A 19935-nucleotide genomic window follows, 5' to 3' on the forward strand; every position below is an offset into this window, starting at 1 on the left:
GCTAAGTGGAGAGGGCTGAGGTCATGTAGGGAAGGGGATCCCATTTAAGTAGCACCACAGTTAACTGAAGGGTAACCCCACAAGGACCGTACCCAGACCAGTGGATAGAACTGTAAGGGGGTCACAAACAGGGCACAACAAAAGGAAGACACAAGAGAAACGTACCCCCCCCACATTCCTTCACCTCCACACAAAACCCCCCCCCCCCTCACTCCTTACTAACCCCAATTAACCCTATATAGATAAATTTCCCCACTTACCTGTTCCTTTCTCCTTCTTTGTTTTGGGAAATCCTGGGGCCATGAGAGCCGGGTGAACAAGACCACTCCCTCCGGACCGGACCAGGCTGTCCTGGGAACATCAAGGAACCCTGAAAAGAAAAGGGATTTATATATTAGTTTGGACTTGGAATATAACACTTTGGCGGAAAAGCCAGTACTACAATCTCAACGAAGAAATAAATAAACGTACTACACCCTTAAGTGCCGCGTCTGTCCCCTTCTTCCAATATCCCCTCGACTCGGGATAAAGGACCCCGTCACAGTGGTGTCAGAAGTGGGATATTGGAATAGGTGACAGAGACTTCCCAACCATGGAGGAGAAGTGTACCATATCCGATATGATGCAACAGTTGGCCTCCGGACAAAGACACCTACAATTAGTGTGGGAAGAGCAACAAAAAGAGGCCAAATTGGAAAGAGAGGCACTACAAAATGCCCTTAAGAGTCAGGCCACCATAATGGCCAACAACCAGTTGGTTCATGAAACCGCCATTAAGAATCTCACAGATACCATCGCTGCTACTCGCGTACACCCGAATGTGCCCAGTTCGGTCTTACAACGATATCAAGAAGGTGAAGACCCCGATGCCTTTTTCACCAATTTTGAACGAGTTGCTACTTCCGCTACTTGGCCTCAGGAGCGATGGGGCCAATATATCGCCCCCTTATTGACGGGGACTCTTCAAGCCGCCTATCAAGCGGTAAACCCGGTGGAATAACCCCCTATAAGGATATTAAAAAGAGCATCTTAGAACGGGTGGGTTTTGATTCTGAACATTATCGCATCCGGTTTAGAAAAGCGAAGTGGGGAAACAATGAAAATCCCCGGGCCCTATATTTTAGGATCAAAGATCTGGGTCTCAAATGGTTGGGTCCCATAGGGACAAATCGGGAAGACATTATTGAGATCGTGCTCTTAGAGCAATACTTGGATGCTCTGCCTCCGTCTACCCGCAATTGGATCAAACAACATCCAAACCCGGATACCAATACTACCATCGAGTTGGCCTGTGCCTTTCATCGCTCCCTTGAATTCAAAGTAACCCCCCCCGATCAACACCTAGTCCCCTGCGTCTGGGTTCGGGAACATCCGCGACAGCGGGGCGAAGAATCAATGAGGACATAGCGAAATCCCGGGGACTAGATAGGCCCTATATACAACAACCTCAGTGTTTTAGTTGCGGGGAATGGGGCCACATAGCTCGAGGTTGCCCCCTGAAGACAGAAAAACCAGAACCCATGGAAATAGGGGTCACAAGGGGAAGAGTCTTTTATACAGGGAGAAGAGACAACCCTTATAAAAAGAGACTGAGTATCAATGGGAAAAGCACAGTGGCCCTCATCGATTCAGGGTGCAGCCAATCTGTGGTCAGGGCCGGGTTGTTCAACGCACATTACTATTCGGAATTCACGGTATCAATCTGTTGCATCCATGGGGAAACCAGAGAATATCCCCTAATCTGGACAACCCTCACCTGGGGAGGAAAAGAAATACCCATAAGAGTGGGTTTAGTAGAGCAACTGGTTGAAGAAGCAATTATAGGAACTGACTTTTCGGAGTTCCCGCAACTCCTAGACAGCCTTAGACAGCTCGAAGAAACCAACAACTGGTGGAAGGACGCTCCTTTCTCCAATATGCCTCTATCACCTCCGAGGGTACGACCTAAACTCACCCGGAAGGAGAAAAGAATAATTAAGAAAACCTATAACCAAGACCCCTCCAGCAGGACCAGGGTAATTACAAAGGTCCTCGCCCTCACTGCTCTTCCCAGCTTCCGGACTTCGCAAAGAGAAGACCCCAGTTTAATTCATGCATGGAAAAGTGCACGCCCACGGAACCCCCAGGATAAGGGTCCCTCGTTCACCATAGTTAAGGACCTATTATACCGAGTCACTTACAAAGACCAAGACGAAAAGAAACAGTTGATAGTTCCAGAACCTTATAGACAACAAGTTCTACACTTAGCACACAGCCAGCCCGGGGGTGGACACTATGGGAGGGAGAAAACAGAGGAGTATTTGTTGAGGAAGTTTTACTGGCCGGGGGTATTTTCCCAGATTAGGAAATTCTGTCAACAATGTCCAAAATGCCAATTGATTGACCCCGGCTCACGGAGAAAGGCCCCTTTACAACCCCTCCCCATCATTGATGTCCCCTTCTCCAGAATAGGGATGGACCTCGTTGGCCCTCTTCTGCCCTCGTTGAGAGGCTATCGTTATATATTGGTATTAGTAGATTACGCCACGAGATACCCTGAGGCTATTCCCCTCTCTAGTATTAACACCAAAAGTGTTGCTCACGCCATGATAGGGTTCTTTTCCCGAATTGGGTTTCCTCGAGAAATCCTAACGGACCAAGGTACCCAATTTATGTCCAACCTGATGACACAAATATGTCAACTATTGGGGATTAAACAGTTACGGACGTCGGTTTATCATCCACAAACCGATGGTTTGGTGGAGAGATATAACCGTACCCTCAAAACACTACTAAAGAAAACTATCTCGGAGACTGGTAAGGACTGGGATAGGAAACTCCCTTTAGTATTATACGCAATCAGGACACACGAACAAGCCTCTACGGGCCATAGCCCGTTTGAGCTGTTGTTTGGGCGACAACCACGGACCCTACTAGATATGGCCGCTGAGATGTGGGAAGAAGAAGACGGGGAAAAAACCATTCTAAAGTACGCCCGTGAGTTAAAAACCCACCTACATACAGTATGGGAAAGCGTAAGGGAACACATGGAGAGGGCCCAAGACAAACAGAAAAGGTATTATGATCGAAATACCCAATTAAGGTCCTTTTCCCTAGGAGATAAAGTGCTAGTTCTTCTCCCCAGTTCAGACAACAAATTGTTGGCCAAGTGGCAAGGACCCTACACCGTAACAGGACTAGTAACCCCCGTAACTTATAAAATTCCGCTTAACGACACTCCCCCTAGGTCACAGATCTTCCATGTTAACTTATTAAAAAGATGGGAAGAACCTCCGAACGACCCAAGGCACGGCTGCCTAGTTAATACCGTTAAGGAATTAGAGATAGGGTGGTGCCCCACTGATCCCCCTGGCGAGAGAGAGGTTCCTATCATTAATACAGAGATCTCGATTCAACAAAATAGACAATTGAAGAATCTCTTTGATAAACACGGTCGGGTGTTCTCCTCGGTACCCGGTAGAACACGATTGGTACATCATCAAATCCTCACACCACCTGGGAAGACCGTACGACTAAAACCTTATCGTATCCCTGAAGCTAGGAAAACCCTCGTAGAAAACGAAATCGAGAAGATGTTAGATCTAGACATCATAGAACCTTCCCAAAGCCCCTGGTGTTCGCCCGTGGTCTTGGTACCCAAACCTGATGGCTCTATACGTTTCTGTATTGACTTTAGACGGGTCAATTCCATATCACAATTTGACACCTATCCTCTTCCTAGGATAGACGAGCTCTTAGAAAGGTTGGGGAAAGCGAAATACATGTCTACCCTTGACTTGACCAAGGGATATTGGCAGATCCCGTTGGGTCCCGAAGACAAGGAAAAGACGGCTTTCGCTACCCCCTCAGGATTGTATCACTTTAAGGTTCTCCCTTTTGGGTTACATGGCGCCCCCGCCACCTTCCAACGTCTCATTGACACCATATTACGACCTCATACCCGATACGCGGCGGCCTATCTGGATGACATCGTTATTTTCAGTGAGACCTGGGAAGACCATCTGGTCCACATAGACCACATCTTCTCGGCTTTAAGGAAGGCTGGACTGACAGCCAACCCCGCCAAGAGCCGACTGGCTTTTAATGAGATCTCCTACCTGGGTTATCACATTGGCAACGGTATACTTCGACCACAAAAGAATAAAATCGAAGCCATCCTACACACCAATGCTCCCACCACGAAGAAGGGAGTTCGTTCCTTTTTAGGTCTAGCGGGGTACTATCGAAGGTTCATTCCCCACTATTCCAGTTTGGCTGCCCCCCTAACCAATCTCTTAAGAAAAGGACAACCCAACAACATCACACGACTAGACCCGACTCAACTTCATAGTTATCATACCTTGCAAAGGTGTCTCACCACCCAACCGATATTGAAATGTCCTGAGTTTGACAAACCCTTTCATCTCCAAACGGATGCCTCCGACGTGGGGGTAGGGGCCGTTCTTTTTCAAAAGGATGAAGACGGAGTGAGCCATCCCGTCGTCTTTATTAGCCGTAAGCTGTTTCCCAGGGAGCAAAGATACCCCATTATAGAGCGGGAATGTCTTGCCATTAAGTGGGCTATCGAAAGTCTCCAATACTATCTTTTGGGCAGACCTTTCCTACTGTATACGGACCATGCACCCCTTACGTGGCTCTCAAGATATAAGAATACCAACAATCGTATATTGAGATGGTTCATGGAACTCCAACCCTTCTCCTTCCAGGTTTGCCACCTCCCTGGTGACCTTATGGGTCAGGCTGACTATTTGTCCCGGTTTCCGGATCTGGTGGGGCTCGATCAGCCCCATTCATGTGAGGGGATGTGTAACCGGGCGCCTCCAGACGCCGGTTCCGGGTCGGAGCAAACGGCCGCCGGAGGATACCCCGGGGGCACCCGAGGGATTCCTGACGTGATGACGTCCCACGTCATCCGTCCGATAGAAGGAGGAGGGACGACCGACGGAGAAAGAGAGTCGCGCAACCCAGAGAGAGACGCCGACGTCAGGGAGAGCCGGAGAGACGAACGCCGTGGACCACCAAAAGAGAAGGAAAACCCCGCCGTAGAGAAGGAACAGCGGACAGAGAGCGGAAACCCTTGGGCGCCTCCCGCCCCTGTTGAGACGAAGTCGGGAGATCGCCTACAAGCCGGCCACGTCCCTGGAGGGGCGTGGCCAAGTCAGGTACGAGCGTACCGGGACTGGGACTGGGGTTCCGGGTGGTTGGCTGGGTTTAAAGGGGCTAAGTGGAGAGGGCTGAGGTCATGTAGGGAAGGGGATCCCATTTAAGTAGCACCACAGTTAACTGAAGGGTAACCCCACAAGGACCGTACCCAGACCAGTGGATAGAACTGTAAGGGGGTCACAAACAGGGCACAACAAAAGGAAGATACAAGAGAAACGTACCCCCCCCACATTCCTTCACCTCCACACAAACCCCCCCCCCCTCTCACTCCTTACTAACCCCAATTAACCCTATATAGATAAATTTCCCCACTTACTTGTTCTTTTCTCCTTCTTTGTTTTGGGAAATCCTGGGGCCATGAGAGCCGGGTGAACAAGACCACTCCCTCCGGACCGGACCAGGCTGTCCCGGGAACATCAAGGAACCCTGAAAAGAAAAGGGATTTATATATTAGTTTGGACTTGGAATATAACACTTTGGCGGAAAAGCCAGTACTACAATCTCAACGAAGAAATAAATAAACGTACTACACCCTTAAGTGCCGCGTCTGTCCCCTTCTTCCAATATCCCCTCGACTCGGGATAAAGGACCCCGTCACAGTTCTAAACATCCACCACCACTGTTCCTGTAAGGTTGGTTGTCCCCATGCTCAAAGCATAAATTCTCACCCATCGCCCTGGCATCATGTGGACACAGGTGTGTATTCTCTGTCAGCCACCACTTTTCTCTCGTGTAGTAGATACGAAATACACAGTCGAATTGAATACGCTTACAGCGTATAAGATTGCTATTCCTCTGCCAGCTGCTCAGATTGCCTGCCACTCACAATCCTCTGTTTTGCCCACATCGGACTCCCGTTTTAATCTGAGCTCTGAGAATTGGTCGGTGTATTGATCAGTAGTGTTACATGTGTGTGAGATTTTCTTATCAAAGTGGGAAGACAGTTGTAGAAACCTAGAGAATTGGGTTTCAGTGAACCCCAGTTCCTCTAGAATGGCAGTGAATGACTTGATGATACTGCCTGAGACAACATCCTCAGGGACATGATTGCTACTGTGTCCCCCAGTGAATCCCTCCAGTGCTGCTTCTTGTGGCACAGCCGCCTGCGCCCACAGCAGAGTCTGTGTCCATTTGCACAGCTACGCTAGAGCATTCGGTGAATCTTTCCAGGTACTGATGGCAGTCCTGGCCGCTGGCAGAGCCTCCGGTGGCAGCCGTCCCCCATATAGAAAATGCAAAGGGGTTGCATACTCCACTGCACACCTCTCTCTCATTTTCTTGCTTATTTACTGGCTTAACTTTCTTTGCTTGTGTTTGTTCCTCTTTTGGAGTATATCAGTCTTATCATTGTTTCCAATTGGCGTACTTGAATCGTTCCACTGCTCACCGTTATGGGACTACTTTCTTATTTTTGGTTAAGCACTCGATGAGAGTACATCTGTTTTCCTGCTCTCTCCCTCGTTTCATTTTCCCTTGTGCTCTGTTGCTTTTTCCTCTGTGTGCTGCTCACTCTTTCATGTGCCTCTCTCCCCACTTATGGTCAGCGCTTTGTTTTTCCCTCATATGCTTCTCAACTCACCCCACGTGTCGCTCTCTCCTTTGTGTTCTATTTCCCCCGCTGCACCTGCTCCATTTCTTCCCTTCCTCTACCCCTTTAATAATTTTTCTTAAACATTTTTTTTATTTTTTTTATAGAGGCTCAGGAGAAAATTGCTTCCAGCTTCTCTTACTCATTTTTTTTTTTTTAATTAAGCAGTCCATCTCGGATCAGCAATTAATATGGCTCCAGGGTCATGTTTTTGGCACACACACACACACGTGGTGACGCTAGTGTTGATTGCACATGTATGACATCATAATACACCCACAAATGAGGCACCCGTTGTGCTTTTTTTTAAATCTACATGATGCTGTATAGCATTTGCAAAAATGCTTTCTGCTGATGCTGCACAGCATAGGCAAAAGTCATTGTCCAAGCCGATAGGTTCCAAAGTCGAGACCTTAGACTTTGCCACTGCTTGGTTTTTTCGGTTGTTCATTTTGAAATGTTTTTTTACCATGTTTACAAGTAGGCCTAAATCAACAGTAATTTCAAATTGTTTTTTTCTCCTTTTCACTGCCGGGGAATAGTTGTATTTTTTATCTTTTTAAATCTGCAGTTATACAACGAGCTAGGTTGGCACTAACTACTTTTTTTAAGTCCTGATTTTGAGAAACCCTTACCTTGCAAAACTAATGTTTGCATCTTGCTGTATCCTATGTCACTTGTGCTCATTTGAAACCACAGAGAGCATGTTTGTCTACCCGAATTGAAGGCTTCCACAGCTTTGAGACTACCGCTGGTGTTCTTCATTGACCTTCCCAGTAACTGTAGAGGTAGCACCAGCTTCTTTATATCAAAGTCAGAAGCCCTCAACCCCTGGCAAGTACAGCAAGCAGCAGCCCTTATGGTACCAAGGTTCACAGAAAGGTTAATAAATACAATGTGCAACACTTGGACAGTATGCGTCGAGTTTTTAGGTTGAGCGTGCAAACACCTTGGCCTGTTGTAAGTATTGTGGGCTTTTAACCACGCCCACTGTGCGCCCATCACTTTCACTCGTTGGTAGGCTTGCCTTTCAAAAATCCTTTGCTATCATTGGTAAATGCTTATGTTTGTCCCTCCTTATGGCAATTGTGTTAACGCCTTGCAGACTGCCCCCTTACATGGATAATTGCACAATTGCCGATACGTTTGACTGTGAGTGAACTCTTTTTTTCCTTTTGTGTCTCTCCTTTGCACTTGTGCTCATGGCACTTTGAATCAGCTTGCTTATGTCAACTGTTTTACTTTTAATTTCAATTTATGTGGCAAGAAAACTCCTGTTAGAAAGTTGCAACGCTAATAGCTCTAATTCAAGCAAATGCAAGACCCATTGCATTGCAAATGCTTGTTTCACACCCGTCCATTCATCCATCTATTCATCCAGCCATGCGCCCACCCATCTTTCCATCCTTCTGTATATCATCCTTGCACCCACCAAGATCATCCACCCTCCTATCTGCCAAACCATTTATTCACCACCCATTAAAATCCATAACTATACGTAGATCCGTACATCCAAGCACCCATCACTTCGTCTGTCCATCCATGCATCCACCAAGACTCATCCATCCAAGCAACTACCCAACCTTCCTTTCGTATATATCCATCCACACACCAACCAGGATCCATCTCGCCAATCATTTATACATCCATCCACCCACGAAGATCCATGCATTTACAGACTCATTCCTCCATTTACCCAGTCTCCCATCTATCCAAGCACCCATATGTATCCATTAACCACACTTTCCATCCATCTTCTCATCTGTCCTTCTGTTCATTCATCTGTCCATCAATCCGTACACCCATCCACCTCAAACAGTAATGCTAGAAGCATAAACTTGCTTGTTTTAAATGAAAACCTGCTATGTAAGTGAAAGTTAATGACAAATAATATGATAGGAAACTAGTAAAGAAAGAAAATAAATTGGAAAACCGTAATCATGAAAACTGGAAAAGAGCAGGACACGCAACATGCTAGAGCTTTTCAGTTGCCCTATGATGATACTCTGTTCTGTTTAAAAAAAATAATAACTCTGTTCAATTTAGTGCTCAATAACCATTGTTACTGCGCTGGAAGTCAGTTCTTGTGTGAGTCCTGGAGCAGGTTACAATTCCATCACGCAGCTCCATAACATGTCAGAAAGCTGTAAAACAGTGCTGAAATAAGGACAAATACCGTCCGTTGCCCAGATCACTGATGTACAAGGGACATCAGACTGAATATATAGACAGCCCATCGGTGTAATTTACGGACAGGTGGTCACCCCACTCTGGTGCACGTGGATCTGCTGGGATCCACTATCTTCTGGCCACATCGGATTCCTCATAGTCTTGATGTCCCTTCCATTGCTCACCTTACAGCAGGCGTAGATAAAGCTTTGTGTGCTGCAGGTATAAGGAGAGTTTCTTACTTATCTGTTCACTGGGGTAGGACTCTACAATAAAGGAGACTCCCATTGCTCTATTTATTATTGTAATGGCTGTGGGTATTGGGTTTTTAAAGTCCCAAGAGGCCACAATAATCTCATTGTATAAAATTCACGCCCAGGGTAAATGGGAATGACACTTACCTTGACTGCATATCCCTTTTCGCTCATCGTGGTTATAGTTAGACCCCTCGCCGCCACATTCCCGAACAGAAGGGAGAGGGAGCCAGAGCTTGACGTTACAAGGGTCCCCTGGGTCCTCGAGCCAGAAAGGCACTAGGGCCCCTATTGCCTCCTAAAAGGAGCTACAATTGGGTTATCGTGGTCCACTTAGGTCGCAGGCCCCGGGTGCCACTTCACCTAGTTCACTATTGATAGCTGCACAATGAATCCCCCCACCAAGGCGTTGTCTTTCAACGCACATGCCCTTTACAGGATGTACATCTGCGCCTTAAGTGCATAGATCCCTTCCAGAGGGGCACGATTCAACGGAATGCTGCAACAGCCAGAGTCCTCACAAATCCATGGGTTAAAATGAGGCTTCCCATCCAGCGAATAAAAGCTTGACAGCAGGGAAGGATGGAGACGAGCCCAAGATCTGCCGGTCAGGAAGGCAACAAGTTACAGTACAGTTTGTGGCTTCCGAACAGCTTCGCCTCGATGAAGAGAGGCCAGAAATGAATAAAAAAAAAAGATGATGACAGCAAGAATAGGGAAAGAGCCTTGAGGATGGACGCGTCTGCCAAAACACTAGTGTCTCCCAGTTGATGCTTCGGAATGGTAGGGCAGGATGTAGGAGCCATGAAATTTAACGGGGAGTCGGGAACATTAAAGGATAAAATGGAAGAGGAGAGCAAAGGAGGAAGTAGTAGTCGGAGGGCGTCTAATGGGTCCAGCTGCCAGAATCACAGCCTAACATTTAATGTAATGTTTAGAAAATGTAATAGCCAGAGAGAACCCCGAGGTGGGATGAGATGGGTCACCCCTCTTCATTGGGTCTGGCTAGCCTCTTCCAAACAGATCATTCATGTGTTAGCCTGGTGCAGATGGGGGAGACGTAGGGGGCAGCGCCGGGACTGCTCATTTTGAAGAGGATCCCCGCCTACAAGGTGCTGAAGACGTCACACACATGTCACATGATGGAGCCAGGAGTGGGCTATCAGTGCTCAAGACCCATACCATAGGTTACCCAGCCAGCTGCTTCAGTAAGGCATTTGCATCTCTGGCTCCCCATGGTTTGACCCAAATAAAGATAGAGTTTGGTTTGGGCTGTGTTCGGGGCACCAGAATGACCCTTGAAATTCTGCTTTAAGACTTTGAAGCGATAACTTGTCTAATTGCTACAACTGAGAAACTGTAGCCTTGCAAGTGAGCCATAGGCTCTAATACAAGCAGCAAAGATGCCCAATGTTCTCTGAGCTGTGTAGTAAATGCCGGTCATGAGTGAGATTTCGTGGGCCGCTCACATCGCTGGGTCCCGGTGCCACTGCGTCTGCTGCACTAAAGATAGCTACGTTCCTGATGCAGCATCAGATTTTATTTTACAACATCCTGATGGTGGGTCAGCGGGTTTAAGGTTGAGTTCTACTTTCATCCTTTTGTAGTAGAAACCATGAACACTGTTGAGTTGCGCGGCAACACCTGTTTGCAGCACCAAGAAATGAGTTATGTATTTTATTTTTGTAGTATTTTATAGCACAGTCTTGACAAAGGAAATTGGAGCGTTTTAGTTGAGAACTAGCCTGAGACTCAGACGTTCCCTCTTTCTTTTAGTTTATTTTCTTTTTGTAGACACAGGAAGGTTAAGAGCTTTATCTTGAATCACGGGATATTGAGCTGTGGCCTGGAAGTCCATCGCTTGCCTTTAGGCCGAATCTCCTCCCATTCACGCATGTCCCAGCTTCCATTTAACGCAGGACTCTCCAGATTGTTAAACCGAAATGGTGTTACTTTGGCTTCCTCCAAATTAAAACCTGTCTTCCAAAATGTTGGCATGTATGATGTATGTCGGCAAAAGGGCACAGAAAGCATCAGCAGTCTTCCAACTCATCCTTCATATCGATTTTATAGTTACCTTTATAACTAATGGCAGGATTCTATTGTCACAAATGGAAAGTCCAAATGACAGTGCCAAACTGTCTCTTCCTACTGAGGCAAACGATGATTTTCCCAGTGCTGTGTATCTATGCCACACTGCTGCCTTGCAGAAGAGGACAGGCGAGGCTCCAAGTGAATTGTTAGAGCGTCTGCTTCAAAGAAGAACCCACCACTGGCTTGTCCATGTTAAAGTTGACAGACTTCAACCAAGCCACTTGGATTCACGCTGGACACTAGGCTTTCCTTCATGACAGTGCAAATAGAAATGCTTAATGCCCTGCCGACTCCACACTGGCACCCTTAAGGGCATCCTGCAGCGGGTCACATTGGGGGCCACAACAAATATGATCACATAACCCCCCCCCCCCATCCTGATGGAATTCCATTGGCTCCCCTAGCCGGTCACACCAGCTGCGTCATTTACAAAGCCATCACCGTTAGCACCCTGGCTTATCTTGCAGACTAGTTCACCATCTCCGCATGCCCGCAAAGAGCGCTTCATCACACTGCAGACCGAAATGTAGAAGAAAGAAGGCAGCAGCGGGCCTTTCCCATAGATGCACACAGAATCTGAAACCATCAGGGCCATGCATCCCAACACTGCTCCAGTTTCGGAAAGAGTTGAAGGCGCACGTTTAAAGGGCACTACATCACAGTGCATTGACCACCTACAAAGTAACTACCTCTCCTATCACGTGTTGACTGTATGCTCGTCTTTGACCTTGTCCTGGGTTCGCATTATAGAAATACCACATGCATCCATACATCAGCCGCTAGTGTTGTGCTGGTATAAACAGGCTGATCTGCCCCCTGCTTGAAATGTTAAATGGTCCAGGATATAGAGTGTGTTTTGCTCTCTCACTGCAGTTTGCCTCAGCTGTCTCATGGAGGAGGCACTGTGTACTTACTGCATACAGCGAATCTTGTTGAAGATTGGGTGGTTTTCATGTCAGTCATAGTTTCCTTAATCTTATTTGTTGCTTTCCTTCCTTACTGTGTTTGAACCATACACCGGAACGTTTTGATTTCTCTGTGAATAGAGCGCAGCAGTGCATCTAAGAAAACACAGCCACGTCTAAACGCCAGTTTACTGCGTTTCAGTGCCACCTAGTGGCTGCTAGAAAACATGCAGCAGAAAAGTGACTAAAACATAGATCTTGAGACTTCCTATTATAAAAGAACATTGGCAATACTAATTGATCTCGGTTGTGTGTAAAGGTGGGCAAGCCGATTTGCGCTGTCACTGCGTGCGTTTAATAGGCTGTCACCACTCTGCCATGGTGAGCCGTTGACCCGTATTGTGCACATGTGCTGTAGAAGGCAGGCAGCAGGCATAACGTTTTTCATGGAGAGTATGCTATGAAATATCTCGCAACACGTAAAAACGTAAAAATCTTCATGAGCAGAGCAGTGGAAACCAACCCAACCTGCTTCATTGAGAGACATGAACGCCAGGTGGGAGAAATATGATGACGGCTACCTGGATGGATCACAGAACTCAGCAGCTCAGTTGCTGTACTGTGGGTGGGTTTGGGGTGCTCAAGCCAGAACCCTTGACCCCTAGGTGTGCCCCTCAGTGGCTTGCAACCACATTCACCTGTTGGAATCCTGGCCATGGGCACTGCATCGGCTCTGAAAATATGTGGCACTCCCTTTGTAAATTAGCACAAAAGTGGTTATCAACCACACTTGCGGTTCCAAACTATATTGACACATTACCTTGCGAGTCGGGAGGGTAGGATACCTCTTTCACACCTTCCAGACAGAGGAGAAGGAATTGCAAATTAAAAGCTTTAGAATGTTTCCTACATGCTGTGCGCTTAGGGTATGTTTTAACTTGCTTTTTTTGCAGTGCAAAGTCTTTTAGTTTAGATGTATTCCCTAATACTACAAGGCGAGAGTGAGTGAATGACTGCAGGTTGTCAGTAAGACCCAGGTTAGAAAGAAACAGTGTGCCAGTGGTGCCCATAAGGGGGAGGATAGAGAAGCCTTTTTTCAAAGCTAAGCACTCCCATCTCTGATTATTCTCGGCGCCCACGCAGCCATGGCACCATTACACTGTAGACCAGTGATAATCAAACTTTTAACCCACCCCCGAGAAAAAACGTAAACGGGTCCCTCCCTCAAAATTGTTCACAAATATTGTATTAAATTGTCAAATTTTAAAAGTCTGCACTTATTTAAACATTACAGTTAAGTTATGTTACTGTTTTAAAATGTAGTCAAATACACAATGCCAAACATGCCATTCTGGTCAGGCAGGCCTTACTAACCTGTTAAAGTATCAACAGAGAGAATATTAGAAGTGTGGGTGGGATTTTGAAGATTATTTGGAATCACTTCCCTTTTGACACACACTCCCAACTTGGCTATAAATAACAAAAGATGTTAGTGATGGCCCTTTACAGAGCAGTTTACCACTGCTCATTTTTTCAACTTAAAACAAAGCCCTTTTATCATAATGCTTCTTTTTGCCTGAGGTTGGATAACCCCACTTGAGATAACTAGAGCCCCCGGGGGCCAGTTTAAAGAGCCCTGCTATAGGCTAAGAGGTGTAATAAAGAAAACACAAGACAGCAGGCCTTTCACTTCTATGCACCCAGGGTCTCGAATGACCTTCCTGTATCCATCAGGACCACACCAAGGCTGTTCCAATTTATGGAAAGCCTTGAAGACGCACCTCTTTCAAAAGCACACTACAGCACAACGCATTAACCATAAACACAACAGCACAACGCATTAACCATAAACACAACAGCACAACGCATTAACTATCCACAACCCAGCTTCTCCCCTTATTACTCCTTGACTTTATGTTCACCTTTGACCATATAGAGCACACCACTGCCTTTTGGCTAGTTTTTGCTATAGAAATATCATGTACATACATGCATACATTCATTTGCCCCTGCTCTTTTATGCAGACTCCCCAATTACAAGCCAGACTTAATATTACATATACTGCACATTGGTCCAGTGTGGGCCTCTGTGCACCCTTAACTGGGTGCACTAGTCACAGACCAGGACAGTGCACTTTATTATTGTGAGTGAGCTGCTTACAGTGAAGGCGTAAAGTCACCCCTGCACTCTCAACAGTGCATTAGTGAAAGACGGACGAGCTGCTGGAAGCAACTAATCCAGCCTTCAACGCAGGTGGCAAACCCGCCGCCATTTTAAACGGGGCCATGGACCCACTTGCAGGAGGAAGCAGTCAGTACCTGCACCACCTGCAAGGGGATGATTTTGGGGGGGAGGGGGGGTAACTGGGAATGATTGTGCACCACAGCCACATGGTGCACTGTACGTGTGCTTCTTGTCAACTCCTTTGCACCCACATCTGTTATAATGTGGCAGGCTTGGGGGGAGGAGGGGGCGCTAAATGCAAAGTGTTGTCTCATTTGCGTGGGGTCACTATTGATGCAAATGAGTGAACGCACCCTCATGATCATTTGTCACAAGATGTACACCATCACAAGCCATATTATACACTGTGCCACACATCATCTACAGTCCTCTCTGTAATACCAGAATGCCCTGCGGACACAGGAAGCAGTTGCACTTTTTGCAACACGGAGCCAGGTGAGTTTGCTGCAAGTAATGTTTTAGTGGTTGTTTTGGTAGTTCTCTGAAATAAAGATGAGTCTTCGATTTAAAGCAAAAGTCACCCTTCCATCGACCTTTTAATTCCAACCCTCTTCCTGTTCTGATGTCTCTTTAAGGCTGATATTCTACATGTGCACCCCTGTGGTAGATGACCCTCCTCCTCATTCCCATCCAGGCCTGGCAGTGCCAAATAAACTGCATAACTTGGGCTGGGCTTACAGGGTGTTAAGTGACTACCTTATGCTAATGAAGAAATCAGTGAAAACTTTATTTGCGATGTCTTGGGTCACATTACCAAAGGGCCCTGAGAGTGGTGCCTGCCCCCGTTTAAGGGCTCTCAGGTGCATGCTGTTACTGAAATGACCACAGACCTTTGTGCAGCTCACTGTGTAATACAGTTCCAGGCGGCGCTATCCCAGTCACAAGGCTGTATTTTGCTCTCAGCAGAAAACATAGTAAATAACAGTCACTAACTAGATTATTACTGGTTTATTTTGCATTTTTATAACCCTAGAGGTCCACAACGCACCTTCCTATTGATATTCATGAAAATTTGATAGTCGTTTTCCGTGGTCATTCCATCACAGGGTAAAATCTGCGGAAATGGGGAAAATGTGTAGTCAATCTATGACCACACATTTGTGCAGTTCCACTGCTACATTGCTGACAGAAATGAAAGATGATTTAGGCTACTTAAAAAAAAAAAAATAGGTCTTGTGCCTTCTGTTTATAGACCTTCACCAATAGCTTCCTTTGAATGTATTGTCCTAATTCTTCGTGCAGCTTTGACAGCCCTGTCCTCGTTACAAAAGTTTTCTAAACGTTTTTAGCTTGTCCAACATTTAAACCGGAAACTGGGGATTTATGAGGGATGCTACATAGGATGAGCCAAGATCTAGAAATTCATCTTGTTTCTTACATCTTCTTTGATTAACTGTGTGCACTAGGACGTGATACCGGTTCCCCAACGTGATCATCCTCTGTTACCTTATCTGCAAAAACATGATGTATTAAGAAATTCTAGCTTTACCGTAGTGTAAATTGTTTCACCTACTACCTCAGACAAAGCCAATGTCAAATGGAGGCGTGAATAATATCTGGTCACCTTTGCACACAGACCAAAACCGAGCACCTGTCTGCTTTCAGAAGCTTTCCCGTTTGCATAATCTGCTTTTTCTCTGGGGTTATATGATAACGTGATTTTGCAGTCTGCTTGCGCAAATAAACTACATCGGCAGATAGTTGTCTGATCAAGTGGATGAATGGTTGGATGAATTGCTGTGTGGCCCAAATTCGCATACTGTTTAGCTTCTCTGTGGTGGGAAAGAATTGGAGGTCAACACCAGTCCATCTCCACCAACAAAAACAGCAGATGCAGTTTTAGAGCAGTGCAGAGTTAAAGCGCCATTCCTGGAGCATGGCACTTGCATACTGCTCTCAGTGAATTCTCCGAGGCATCTTATTCTTTTATCTTTAAAAGTATTTGACATGAAGGAATGTTGCAATCTGCATCCGTAACTGCATATTTGTTACATCCTAAATATTGATCTATTGACTTATTTGCCTGCACAGCCTCCTCCGGTTGCGTCTCCAGTGTGTTGCTTCTCTGCGATCAAGATGAGATCTCGCTTGATGCTGTCGAAGATGTGAGTAAATTACCCAAAGGAGAATGGTTCTTAGACCGCTTTTATCAAAACATGCTAGAGAAAATGCTTCCTTCCCAAATAATTTGAGGTAAAATGGCATTGCAAATTTTCTATAAATTTCCACCCCATGAGCCACTGTGGATAGACATATATAATTTTTAGGTAGACTGTGCTTTAACATTTTCTGATTTCCCAGCTTATTGGCAGCCGCTTCCAAAAAATCAGGGCTGTGGCAATTTGTTAAAATCTGTAAGAGACGTGTGTGTCCTTCATCAGAGTTCGAAAACACATAACTACTGTTGACTGCTCTGGGAAACAGATTGGCCATACCCACTTCCATCCTTTTTATGTGCCGAAACTACCATGAACAAGAAAAACAAAGACAATGCTATAAAAAAAAAAATCTAAATTCGAGGGATTGCCTTTATGAATAATTTAGGCCGCTGTTGTTAGAACGCGTATGGACACCTGGGAAGCACAAGTGAGGGACTGGCCTAGGTATGAAGACAAGTTGGACATATGGCTGAGCGGTTGAGTCTACAAGTGAAAACAAATAAAGGGCCTGGTGGAAATAGACTGAAGGAATCTTGAGGTGATATGAGGGCCACAGCCAGGAATAAATGAGGGAAACACTTAACCAGAAACAGTGTAAGCATATTGATGGATATAGAGCCACAAGTTAAAGCCAAACAGATTAAATTTAGAGGACAACTCGGGGACATGTTCAGCCAAAGAGCATTTCTATTCCTTTTTGAGGTAAATAAAGTGATGGGTGATGTATTGTGGCGATGGTTTGGTTGATGCAACTGTTACTCCCTTTGCTCCCATTTGTGAACCTGTTCCCGAAATAAACTATTTTGCTTCTGTGACGTTATCTTTGCTCCTTCTGATAAAGGAAATCAGCAAGTATATTTTTGATAGGACCCGCTCAAATTTCCAGAAACTGCCATACTCGTTTGTTCACATTTCAGCTGAAGCTCTAAGCCAGACTATTCTGCCTCCCCGGATGTATTAAATGGAAATATGAGGCATCCCAGTGTCACCAAACCAAAAAGGCCACCTTTAGTCTTGGGCCCACATTCAAAATGTTTAATGATTACACAAGAGAGAGATTTCATGTCCTAGAAGTCTAGATGTTTGTAGGTAAAAACCATCCCTGCAAGGTAGGTCAGTGACCTGCGTGCCAGCTTTCTTTACCTCTATTGCTTCCTTTTAGGATGGACGAACACCTCTGATGATTGCCGCCCAGAGAAACCACCCAACCATCTGCTCCCTCCTGCTAGAACGAGGAGCTCTGGTGAACATCATTGACAAGGAGAAGAAGTAAGTGATCACCCTTTGTCCTCTCCTGCTCCTCAGCCCTTTTTTGCCTCTTGTGATGCACGGACAGATGTCCTTCAAGGGGTTTGTAGGGTTAGCGGATGGGTTACCTTTGCCTATGTTCATTGATTGAATGTGTGCCCATTCTGTAAAGAGGTCTTCAAGAAGGTCTGCTCACTTTTTCATCCTTAGGAGATGATAAACTGAGGGTCAATAGATTAGGTTAACATTCCCTCATTATTTTCAGCACTTCAAAGCTGCAAGCTTGCACGAGTGTCCAACCTTGTGATAAAGAACCTGTATATATGGACATGCGCTAAGTAAAAGCTGGGACTAATTTGCTGAAACCTAGAAAGCTTCTGCCTAAGTGCTATTTTTGCCCCTTCTTGGATCATACAATGACAGTTGTTTTTGAGACCTCTAGAGAAAGAAAAATGTAATAGCCCCAAAAGCATAATATCAAGGTGAGCTTTAAGGTCACCAGAGGGACTCCGTTTTGCACTGTGGTATCCAGTGAGGAATGTTTGACAACGCCTTTTACTTTCAAGGAAAACTCCATTTCGATGTTGTTGCTTCTGCATGCTCATTAGATTTCCGGTCATCCATTTATGCTTATCACTGGTTGGCTAAAAAGAAGGTTGTTGGCCTCTGCACCCATGGATGCACTTCAGCAGGTCGATGAGTAAAGAAAGTTTAAAGATAGCATGTTGAACCTGTCCCTCTTACCTTAGGCCTGGCACGGGCAGAATTCTTTTGATGCAGGTAAAGGGAGTTTCTTCATTTTGCATACATTTGAAATGTGTGTCTTTATAGGGTCGAACCTGTGACAATATGTACTAGTGCATATATCTCGCTTGTGAGACACTGTTGTTAACGAAAAGTGCTTGGAGCCCATCTCTTATTTACCATTTGTTGGCTTGCCTGGCACTCTTCTTTACAGCCTCGTAATTTATCACTGCAGGCCTAGCATGTTTAGGGCATTGGCCAAGCACTGATTGATCAAACTTAATCAGCTGCTCCCTACGTGAGTGCGGTACTATTTTGTTCTTTTTAACTTTGTGCCGTGTAACCACAAGGCGTGTGACTGGCAAAAAAACGTGCCCAGCCGGACAAACAAAATTGCAAAGATTTATTTTCTATAGTTTACTTTTATTTTGCCAAGTCCCCTGTTCTCAATTTGCATTTTTCTTTTGTTTTTGCCTGTTGGCATTGTTCTCAAAAGATGAGGATTATCTTGTTTCTTTCTCATGTGTCATTTCTGAAATGATGCTTTAACACAGTCGTTCAGTACACCACAATCCTCCCCACCCTAATCTGCCCCACTCCAATCCACGCCATTCCATCCCACACCACCCCATACCAATCCAACCCACTCAGTTCAATCCATCCCAGATCAAACAAATTCACCAGATCCAATCCAAACCAATAACCCCAATACAGTCCACCACACTCCAGTTCTCCCAACGCACCCTACTCCAACCTGCCCCACTCCGATTCGCCTCACTCCAACCAAAAGAATCTGCCTCGCTCCAATCCAAAATAATCTGCCCCGGTCAAGTCTTCCACACTCTAATCTGCCCAACTCCAATTCAAAGCAATCTGCCCCACTCCAATTCAAAGCAATCTGCCCCACTCCAATCCAAAACAATCTGCCCCACTCCAATCCAAAACAATCTGCCCCACTCCAATCCAAAACAATCTGCCCCACTCCAATCCAAAACAATTCGCCCCACTCCAATCCAAAACAATTCGCCCCACTCCAATCTCACACAATTTGCCACACTTCATTCCAAAACAATCTTCTGCCCCACTCCAATCCAAAATATTCTGCCCCACCCCAAACTGCCCCACTCCAATCCAAAACAATCTGCCCACTCCAATCCGCCCTAATCCAGTCTGCTCAACTCCAATCCGAAACAGTCTGCCCCACACCTATCCAAAAGGATCTTCCGTACTCCAATCCAAAACAATCTGCCCACTCCAATTCAAACAATCTGCCCCACTCCATTCCAAAACCATCTGCCCCACTCCAGTCTACCCGACCCTGATCTGCACCACCCCAAACTGCCCCTCTCTAATCCAAAACATTCTA

At 45.8% G+C, this 19935-nt stretch overlaps 1 protein-coding gene across 3 annotated transcripts in view; it reads left to right on the forward strand.

Annotated features, from left to right (window-relative positions):
• The window catches only part of ANKRD35 (ankyrin repeat domain 35), a 436761-nt gene that overhangs the window by 366795 nt on the left and 50031 nt on the right, over positions 1-19935 (forward strand). For all 3 annotated transcript variants that reach the window (XM_069217933.1, XM_069217935.1, XM_069217934.1), the window contains exons 6-7: positions 16450-16523; positions 17740-17846. In XM_069217933.1, the coding sequence (XP_069074034.1) occupies positions 16450-16523; positions 17740-17846 (181 nt within the window). The remainder of the gene's footprint in view (positions 1-16449; positions 16524-17739; positions 17847-19935) is intronic.

The sequence above is a fragment of the Pleurodeles waltl genome, chromosome 12, assembly GCF_031143425.1.
Source record: "Pleurodeles waltl isolate 20211129_DDA chromosome 12, aPleWal1.hap1.20221129, whole genome shotgun sequence".
NCBI lineage: Eukaryota > Metazoa > Chordata > Amphibia > Caudata > Salamandridae > Pleurodeles > Pleurodeles waltl.